General features: G+C 45.4%; 1 protein-coding gene across 1 annotated transcript; it reads right to left on the bottom strand.

The window, feature by feature from the left end:
- Positions 1 to 5,772: 5,772 nt before the first annotated feature.
- Positions 5,773 to 10,583, bottom strand: LOC311314916 (NACHT, LRR and PYD domains-containing protein 3). The gene is made up of 9 exons (XM_084445447.1): positions 10,445 to 10,583; positions 8,251 to 9,848; positions 7,787 to 7,948; positions 7,499 to 7,672; positions 7,056 to 7,229; positions 6,658 to 6,831; positions 6,378 to 6,551; positions 6,089 to 6,256; positions 5,773 to 5,950 (listed from the first exon to the last, which is right to left on the bottom strand). The coding sequence occupies exons 2-9, from the start codon at positions 9,843 to 9,845 to the stop codon at positions 5,881 to 5,883; spliced, it is 2,691 nt and encodes an 896-aa protein (XP_084301573.1). The 5' UTR covers positions 9,846 to 9,848; positions 10,445 to 10,583; the 3' UTR covers positions 5,773 to 5,880.
- Between the last annotated feature and the right edge of the window lie 255 nt (positions 10,584 to 10,838).

Below are 10,838 nucleotides of genomic sequence, written 5' to 3'. Positions count from 1 at the left end.
GCCGGGAACATATAAGTTTATATTTATTGTTTTGACACGGAACCGTGTCTCTTCTTGAAATGAATTTTATCTCAGCATGGATTTGGAGTGAGAGTTTTTGGCTCCCACAAAATGTTACTTGGGCAGACCTCGAGCATCCACCACCCGGAGAAGACTTTCCTAGAGCTGGCCATATCCTCACTGCCTTGCCGCTGGCCATTGGTGTACTAGCAGTCAGGGCGCTCTTTGAGAGGTATGTAGCCAACCAAGTGTTGGCACTTTCTTTAACAAAAGATTCTTTCATTTAAAATGTCACTGCATCAAAAATGTATCCTGTGTGTGTGTGTGTGTGTGTGTGTGTGTGTGTGTGTGTGTGTGCGCGCGCGCGCGCGCGTGCGTGCGTCTGTGTGTGTGTGCGCGCGTGTGTGTGTGTGAGAATGTTGTGGCAAAGTGAGATTTCTGAAGCTATGACATGCTTTCCAGTTCATGAGTAAAACCTATACTCTATTAAACTAATGAGAACTCCACAATCCAAAGACGAGCCTTCAGCTGTGCACGAAGCACTTTGTAAGCAGGGTGATTTTGTCTTAACTCAGAACTTGACACAAATTGCCAAGCCTGACTATGCTACACAGTTGCAACAGTTTGCGCTGTTGTCATAAATTAAGTTGTAACCCTCCTGGCCACATTGGCCCGTTTCATTAAGTCACTAAGTCACTAAGTAACCAGGCCTTGAGGTATATTTATCTAGTGTTCATCAGTCAGTAACATCTTCATGCATGACTTGCATAGAAGTGCCACCATGTCATCTCTTATCTTTGAACAGGGACAAAGATCACCTCAAGCATTCTACAGGTGACAAAGCCTGCAGAAGTAGCGTATGTATGTAACCACTAGATAGATAGATAGATAGATAGATAGATAGATAGATAGATAGATAGATATGTACTTTATTGACCCCAAGGGGGAATTGTATTAATTGTATTAGTTCCTTTATATGGTATTCAGTTATATTCACTTTCACCTTGTCTATATTGTCAGAGAGAGAAAGTGGCATTGTTTACATATTCTGGTGTTTTCCATTATTGCACCAACACAGCGAGCTGGCTACTAGCACTGTGGAGATGAATGCTGACTGTGTGTCCTGGTGTTTATCCAAATAGGCCATTTTACTGCTTCGTATGTGCAGCCCTCTTTGGCAATGCAAGGAATCCATGTAGAACACCAGCTAGTAACATGATACGTTGGGATTGAGAATTGGTGAATGCCTCTGAGATTGGACTCTGGTCAAGCAGAGCAAGGTGATCTTGTGACAGACAACAGTTTTTAGGTTAGAGTTTGTATGGCTGACCATGGAGTTATCCCCTCCCATCCGCTCACATGACAGCCCATCACCCCCTGTTTAGACTAAGTGCTACATTCCTCAGCATTATGTCTCTCTCTCCCTCTAACTGCCATCTCTCAGTCTCTCTCTCTCTCGCTCTCTCTCTCTCTCTCTCTCTCTCTCTCTCTCTCTCACACATATATAAATACACATGGAGGCCTCATTATTGTGGGTAAACTGTGAACTGTGAATGGGCTCTGCAGCGCATGTTTGTGAAGTAGGCCCCTGGTGAAGTAGGCCCTTGGTGAAGTGAGGCTGGTTGGTGGCCCCATCTGTTCCGATATACTGTGCCACAGGTCCATGGTTAAGTTTTATTCTCTCTTTTTCTCTCTCTGCAATTCACTCTTTCCCTCCCTTTGTCACCCCGCTCTCCCCTCCCCCATATCCCCTCTCTCTCTCTCTCCCTTCACTCACATGCATGCGTGCGTGTGTGTGTGTAGACTAGTGGCCAAGCCCTGTGCCCAGATATTTCAGATTCAGGCAGGAGCGAGTCGACGTGCCCAGCCCAATGCCATCTTGGAGAAAGTGTTTACATCCACAACGGTACACTGAATGCTTGTGTTGTAGAATAACAGTCATCACCCACTTTGCAGTTTAACAGAACTCCATGTATTAACACTGTATGTGGTGGTATAAACACACACACACACTGTTAGAGTGTCAATCAGTAATTGATGCAATCCAGGGCTGAGTTTCTCAGAGGCATCGTAGCGCTACGATGAACGTCGTAGCTTACGATGAACGTAGCACTACGATGCCTCTGGGAAACTCAGCCCAGGAACCTAGGCCTACAGGCCCTCTTGACATCTCCCTCTGGTCCTCGTCCTCAGTGTCCAGACTCACGGAGGCTTGCTGGGCTCTCTAAGCAGCTGGACTGGGACGAGAGGAAAGTGGAGAGATGGTTCCGTCACCGCCGGAACCAGGACAAGCCCGGTACACTCAAAAAGTTCTGTGAGAGCATGTAGGTTCATACTGATTACTTCATATTAAAACGTCAGCTGGCTTTATTTAAAAACAACAACAACAAAAACACCTGTTACAAACAAGCTTGCGATCTGTTGTGTTTGCTCACACTTTCTCTTTTTTTGGATTTTTTTTTTTTTTTTTTATCATAATGTAGGTGGAGGCTTACATTTTATCTTGGGATTTTCATCTATGCAATTCGCTATCTTTGGGTGGTGAGTTGAAAATTGATTTAATCATTTTTTTTTTTTTTTTTAAATCAATTTGAATTAACACTTTAAGATAATATAGCTCAAGTTTATCTTAGTTTCCTAGAGATTAAAGATAATTATCACAGTCTGCATGCAAGCTTTTTAGGAAGTAAGATAAGGATCTCAGACATCGCTATCTCTTTGTAACAATTTGTCAAAATAAACAACATCTTCCTCCAGTCTCCTTGGATGTGGGACACGCGTCACTGCTGGTACAACTACCCCTTTCAGGTGAAACATCATTCTGTAATGTCAGGCTTCTTAGCAGATGTTAGTTCCTTAGCAGAAGTTGTCTGTACAGTATACTGTAATGTAGCTAGAATGCATTGCTGAAGTGTCATTATACTGTTGTGTCTTCCCCTAGCCCCTGAGCCCAGGCCAGTACAACTACTACATGGCTGAACTGGCCTTCTACTGGTCCCTCATGCTCTCCCAGTTCACAGACATCAAAAGGAAGGTGGGTCAGGTGACTGGGGGTTCGAGGGCGGCGGGGGGGGTGAGGGCGACTACTACCATTGTGCTCCCTTCCACAATAATCAGAGGCCTAATAGCACTCTGGTTTTATGTTCTCAGTCCTGGGCTTGCTCTCTGCTTATGACCCCCATTGTAGCTGACATGCATAATGTTTCCATTGACTTGTTTTGTGGAAAGTAGTAGTTTGAATGTTGCCAGGCTAGAGTCAGAGCTGGTCTATCAGGTTCAAATGCCTTTTGACTTGGTGATGAGAGAGACACTGTGCAAGTTTCACTCTAAGCTGTGAAAATATTGTTAGGATACTTAAGGCTAACAATACAGTGTGAACTCTGATAAACTGGTTATACACGGTGCCAAGTAAGGCAAGGACCTGTTTAAGCACAACAGAACAAATACAAGGACTCGTTGTTCCTCACGTATTGTCTAGAGGAGAGTAGGTACTTCAGGGTTTCTCAAAAGACTGAGTATTGTGGGGTATGGAACATTTGAATAGATTGACAGCTGATTACGATATTGCCTATCCTTGATGGAGATCGTGCACCCAGCCACTAGTACTCTGAAAGCATTAGATACACTTTATCATGGGCAGCAGATTTTGTGTCCATCACTAAATTCTTAATCAGTTTGTAGGCTGGTTGTCACTCGGCACCAAGAGAACCCGGCACCGCTTTCATGTTCTACATCAGTCCTCACTGCAACCTCACCCATACTTCACACATACAATTTCACTAGAGAATGCTGAGGTATGATAATTGTACAGAGACCTGTTTTTCCCAGAGGTCCATGTATCTCTACAGAGTGAATTTAAATGGCTTTTAAGTCCTTTCTGTGCCCTCATAACATTGAATAATCTACAGTGTGAGTTGGAATAAAAAGCAGATGGAATAAAAAACAAACCACATCAACGCCATTGTGGTCTTTTGAATGTATTTGAGTTGTACTTGTTTGTTTGAGTTGTACTTCAGTAACCGTAGCAAACGGGATCGGTTAAATATAAAACCAGACATCAGCTAGGATGTTTCTAGCTGATCATTAAACATGGTTAGTAGAATCTTAAGTGCTTAGCTGTCCTTGTAAGCGTTTTAAAAAGCTAAGAAGTTAAGTGTGCAGTTACGTTCGTATAGGTCACATTGAGCGTTTTAATATTGTCTGTTCTCATGCGTGTGCGTTGCTTACTTTTCTCTACTGGCAGGATTTCCTCATTATGTTGATCCACCACCTGGCCACCATAACACTCATCACCTTCTCCTATGCCAACAACATGCTGCGAGCAGGCACGCTGGTCATGTGTGTACACGACTCGTCGGACATCTTGCTTGAGGTAAATATCCAGGGGGCCATTTGTGGCAAGATGACATTCTGCTTGTTGAGCTGTTGTGTTATGTGTACAGCAATGGATACACTTAACACTGTAGCACTACCCGTCTAACATGAATCCATACCTTGGCTGTTTATAGTAAGCATGATGACATCAGGAAACTAACACTCATGAATATTCATTGGGGTGTTCCTTTCCTTTCTCCCTCCAGGCTGCCAAGCTGGCGAACTATGCCAAGTACCAGAGGCTCTGTGATGGCCTGTTTGTGGTGTTCAGCATAATCTTCTTCATCACACGACTTGTCATCTTCCCCTTTTGGTAAGGGAAGCTAGAATTGTATTGAGTAAGAAGAAGAAGAAGCTTTGTGTGTGTGTGTGTGTGCGTGCGCGTGCGTGGTTGTGTGTGTGTGTGTTAATGTGTATATATGGGTGTGTGTAGGATCATATACAGTGTTCTTGTGGAGAGCTGGGAGATCATTGGGCCCTATCAGTCCTGGTGGCTGTTGAACGGGCTGCTGCTGGTCTTACAAGTTCTACACGTCATCTGGTTCTACCTCATCGCTTGCATCGCCATCAAGGCCATATTCAAGGGCAAGGTAGGTCTTTTTGTGTGTTATTTCTCTCTCAATACCTCAGGTTAGAGAGTTGTACGAGCTACTGTTCTTTTCAAGGTGTCAAAGGATGAACGCAGCGACATCGAGAGCAGCTCAGAGGAAGAAACGGACACCGGTAGCAGGAAGACAAACCCCAACCATAGCATGGAGTCATCCAGGAAGGGGAAACTATCTAACGGCCATCTACCAATTAACGGAGGCACACAATGACAGGCCGAACCCTGGGAGAGGTAAATTAGAACCGGTTGCATGCGGCTCAGAAATAGATCCCGCTCATCTCTATGACACATTGAAAACACATGTCAACTCCTCTCTCCCTTTCAGATTAGAAGGAGTGGAATGACTGGCCGTGGTTCTGAGGCTGAAAAGAATGGACACTGTATCAGACTGCTGCCTTGACTACGGTTATTTATCACTGTGTGTTGTTTCTTTGTATCAAGTTTACAGCTGCCTATAATACGCCCCCTGTGGGGCTGGAGAAGGATAATATATTTTGTTGCAGTTGTACAGGTCAGATACTGCTTATGTCACATCTAAAATGTAATTTTGATAACTCATATTTTATATTTGGAGAGTAAGAGCTTTATGAATGAAATGGGTAGTATTTTGGAGGGTTGTGGGAGAACATGTGGGAGAAGACTTTGTGCCTTACTGAATATGCTGCCTCCTCTTGTCTGAGGGAAAAAAAAAAGACCAAATACAATCGATGTGCATTTTTCTCATTAAAACGTTTATTTAATCAAATCTAATCAAACCCATCAGCAATATTTGACTTGAGTATGTTCATGTCGATGCTTGATATCAAGCAGGAACGCTAAGGAGACATTGCAGGGCTCCAACTTCTGTTTATAAGCTGTTTGTTCTGCTTTCTCTAGTGCTTTGTGAGAAGGCAAGTCTGTCAATATCTGATTCTGCCACACTGATCCATCAACTCAAACATGTCTTCACCAATGTCGTTATACTGCATACTGAAAAAGAGAAGAACAAGCAAATGGCAGTCATGAGTTCCGTAGACTTGTCACATAACTCAAATGACAAGCGTGCAATTGTAAAGCTTTGTCTATGAGCACAGTCACACAGCCATCTCCACCACAGGCCTCACTCACTTCAGCTCCTGCATGTTGGGGGCGTCCTGCATGAGTGTGACCAGAGCCGGGACCGACAGATCGGTCAGAAGGTTGTTCTTCAGGATCAAGCTCTTCATGGAGCCGCTGGCTCTCACTGCAGCACACAGGTCCGCTACGCTAGCGTCGCTCAGCCGGATCATCTCAACACTAAAACGCACGTGCGCAAGTTTTTATCGACTCCATTCTTGCAAATTTTTCGTGTAGAACTTGAAAGATTAGTACAGCCGATGTTGGGTGTAAGGGCTGTGGTTTTTGGTATCCTACTCACTCTAGATACTCAAGCTGGCAGCGTTGGTCGGCCAGTGCATCCCACAGGTGTTTGGCCCCTTCGTCTCCTACTGAATTCAGACCAACGGACAGTGATTTCAGTTTGGAGCTCCCGTTGCTCAGCAGAGCACCCAGCTCCTGGTAGACCAGGGGAGTCAGCTCACAGCGCACCAAACTGCAAAAGAGAAAGAACTTCAAATAACTAGCTTGTCTGGTTCTACTCAAGGTGGTAGTCTTTCAGGGTTTGTACCACCTAAAGCCAAGTGTGTGGTGTGTCATACCTCAGTGTCTCCAGTAGGGGTCCCGACTTGGCGAGAGCCCCGCAAAGCTGCAGCGCCCCCTCCTGGCCCAGCTCGTTCACAGACAGATCCAGCTCTCTCAGGCGGCACTTACCTGACTGCAAGGCTGCAGCCACACTGGCACAGCAGGCATCCGTTAAGTTGCTGTCAAATAGACTGACAAGACAGGAAATGATACGGTGGAATGAGGAAGTCATGTTCGAGGCTGAGCAGTGTTACTTAGATATACTCTGACAGCGGAATGGAAACACAACATTCATGTGAATCACAGCCTCATCCACCAAAGATAATTTCCTTTTGGCACTGAAGGATTTAGACTAAAATCCAGTTCTCTGTTAGCTAATCCATTATCTAGTCATTATTATATTCCTGGTCCTTACTTCAGGACCTGCACTTGGCAGTGTGGATGTTGGAGAGACTTGGACAGTTCCTCCACCCCACTGTCGCCAATCGAGTTCCTCGACAGGTTCAGTATTCTCAACTCTGATTGGCCAGAGCACAGGGCCGCTGCCAAAGCCTCCATGGGCTCTCCAGTCAAGTCACAGCCAGCTAACCTTTTCAAAAACAGCAAAGTCAAGTATTTACACCACAACAATTGTAGTGTTCATTACAGGATGCATAATTCTCCTAAATGACAGAAGCTGACAGGCTCTTATTAAGAGAGTAAACACCTACCTTTTGGTTCTACTGTACTCAATGTCGTTCTGTTGTACTCTATGTAATGCAGTCAATGTAATGTTATGTTTTTGCACTGAACTATATAGTAGGCTATGCAAATCCACTGTAACACTTCAGTAACAGTATTGTATAGTGTGTTACATACTGGAGGTCCTGAAGTCGACAGTGTGGGCTGAGCAGAGCCTGGCTCAACAGGCGGAGACCCTGGTCATGGAGCTTGTTGAACGTCAGGTCTAGCGCACGCAGCTGAGACGTTTCTGAGGTCAGCACGGCCACCAGGTCCCCACAGCAGCCCTCCGTGAGGCCGCACGCCAGCACCCTGCACGGACCACGGACACAACGGGACTCAATAATTGATCATTGATCAATTATTGGCTTTAAATTGTATCTTCTGCATTCATCAAGACTTTACTCTGTCACCATCTCAACTCACTTCAAAGTGAGTAGCTTTGAGTGCCTAAGCCCTGGGCAGAGAACTTTGAACCCTGCGTCTCCCATGCGGCAGTAGGACAGATCCAGCTCCACGGTCCGTCCATCGCTGAGGACTGAGGACAGGTGAGAGAGGGAGACAGTGCTGAGGGACGCCTGGGACAACCTGTGGACAGAGTGGGTGTGAGACAAATTCCAACTGAGAAAGTCATATGAAGGTCAACTATGATTAATATAATAATATGGGAACATTTGGAGAGTGGGCAGTTTACCTTAGAAGTAGTTTAGAACTAGTTGCACTTGATAGTGTGGTCTATACTGCACATTATTTTGTATGTGGTTGGACACTGAACAACAAGCTTTAAATAAGTATGCATCGTCTCTGGTTCCAGACAATCAACAGCGACAATGTATCAAATACATTCAACTATAACATTTGTTTCGAGCAACTTTCCGTTTTTTACTCACATTATTTTATGAGCAAGGCGCATGGCTGGGACCAGGATCTCTGAGAGCTCTGTGCTGCGATACAGATTCATCTGATCAAACTCCCCCAGGCAAGTAAACATGTAGTTCAGAGTCACGCAGTCCTGCACACCTAGACCCTCATAGCTGATGCCAAGCCGAGGGGTCATGACCTCCTTAACCAGTCCCTCATCCTGGCTCTGATGGACCAGGCGGAAGCAGTTAAAGTGTTGCTCTTTGTGATAGCCCTCTAGTGCTTTCTGAGAAGTGCTTCTAATCCAGTGTCTGAAATCCATGATGCGGTCAGAGCTAAACTCTCCTAGTTGGGACACTAAAGGCTTTCTCTGTGTGGAGTCAGAGAGCCCTGACAGATAAAGATCTAGAAAGTCTGCATGGTCTTCATACCTCTCTAACATCTCATTCACACTCTCTGATTTGGACTCGTCTAAGTAGAAGGACACAGCCAAAAGAAATTCAGCCATCATCTGAGTATGGAAGGAGTAAAGACAGTCGTCCGACGCCAGGTCACCATCTACACACAAGAAAGCATCAACTGATGCCTGGGAGGTGAGGAGCTGTTGAAAACCAAGGGAGGTCAGTTCTTCTTTGGAGCACCGAGTGTGTCGCGCCAGGCAGCAATGGGAGGCCATTCGACCAAGTGCAGACACCAGATCTCTGGCATGGGCTTCGTCCAATGAGAGTCCCAGAATCAGGTGGACGGTAATGCTAACAAACACCTGGCTCAATGTTTCTGGAAGCTTCTCTCCATCATTAAGCAGGGATTTGTAAATAGAGCAAATTGTCCAGCAGAATCGAGGGGAGGCACAGAAATCATAGAATCCAACTGTCCTCTCCATGTTCTGTAACGCTCTTCTGGCAACACCGGGATCACTGAAGAACATATGGAAGTAGGCCCTCCTCTGGGGTTTCAGAAAGCCCAACAGCTCCACCCGGTGGCCGCTCAATGTCTCTAGGCTGCTCACTGGCCGACTGGCCAACAGAATGGCCGCTCCTTTCAGCAGAGTCCCATGGAGCAGGCTGGCTACTAGGCAGGATTCAGAGACTTTTTGATGAGGGTCAGAGCAGAGGTTTGGGGAGGTGGGGGCCTCCAGACTGTGCTGGTACTGGTCAAACCCATCAAACACAAACAGCAGAGACTCTGGCTTTCGCAGGACCAGACCCACCGACTCAGGGGAGAGGTGAGTGTAACGCTGTAGCAGCAACGTCTCCAGGGACCGTGTCCCCCCGAGGGCATTCATCTCCCCGAACTGGAAATGGATGACATAGCTGAAGTGCTGGAGGAGTTGTCCACTGGCCCAGTCCACCATCAATTTCTCCAAGGCGGTAGTTTTGCCAGATCCTGCTAAACCCACCATTATGACAGGTTCACCCTGGTCTCTGTTTTCAGACAGTGCAGTCAAGATGACATGTTCCAGAGAGAGTGATCTATTTAGCTCCTCTTGCTCTGTTGCCTCACTGCCAGCTGTCATGAGGGGTATGTAATGGTTGTTATGAACTACCTCACTTGGCATTTGCCCTCCAAGAAGGGTTGAGCCCTTGGACATTTTGTTAAGGACCAGCAAGGCTTCTTTCTGCATTGTCTGTCAAAAGAAAGCCACAGTTTTAGACGCAAAAGTAGGCTATCTACAGGGTAGGTTGCACAGCACATATGCACAGCACACAGCACATATTAAGGATATCCTTAATAATACCACTATGTTTTTAAATCAAAAGTGAAACAAAATATTCACCAACGTATTTGATATTTCTTTCTGCTATTATCAATCGTATTTAATATTGTAGAACTAGGCCTACCTTATCTGGAAAACACGCAGAGAATAAATCGTGGCTAATTTGCGATAATTGTCTCGACATAGGCAACTACAGTATTTGGCCTACCTTTGTGTGCAGGGAGTGCAGTATAGGCTATTTCAGGTGATTAGAGAGGCTGTGATGTCGTTTCTGAAGCTGTTATTGCACCACATCAGTGATATGAAGAAGGGGAAAGGGGAAGTCGTTTGCGTAATTTCCTTCTGGCAACCGAGTTCAGGAAATGTAATTTTGGCGGATATTTTGTAATCAGGTGTAGATCTAGAGACAGTCCTATTTGTCAATATGACAATGTTGTAGCCTACATTTTGTTCTACAGCTGTAGGCTAGGTTGTTTTCATTCTTCACGAACAGAAAAAAACCCTACGTTTTATGTTGTTGTAGTTTCTCTGTCTTGACAGTAGGTATCAGTAATGGTCCTCGTTGATACATTAATCTTATCCATGGTTCATCAAGGTTCATCAAATTCAAGTAGTAGGCCTCGTTGCAGGTGTTGTGCCGAATTCTCACTCCCCCGCAGAATCCCACTCCCCTTCGCGTGAACGCGCGCTCGCTTTTCCGCTAGTTGTCAGAGCAACTTGTCATTATGGTGCATTCGTTTATGGTCGGAGGTGGCAATGTCGCAAGTGGCAAAATACCTACCTCCGACCTGTGTGCATTCGAGCTATATACCATTATATCACAGTTACCTAGTTATATCTAGTGCATTCGAGCAACTGGGGGCTGAGAAACATATCCGAATTTGCGACGAGGAAGTGCGA

This window comes from Borostomias antarcticus (assembly GCF_949987555.1).
Source record: "Borostomias antarcticus genome assembly, chromosome: 11".
Classification (NCBI taxonomy): domain Eukaryota; kingdom Metazoa; phylum Chordata; class Actinopteri; order Stomiiformes; family Stomiidae; genus Borostomias; species Borostomias antarcticus.
This window is presented reverse-complemented; position numbering and strand designations above follow the sequence as displayed.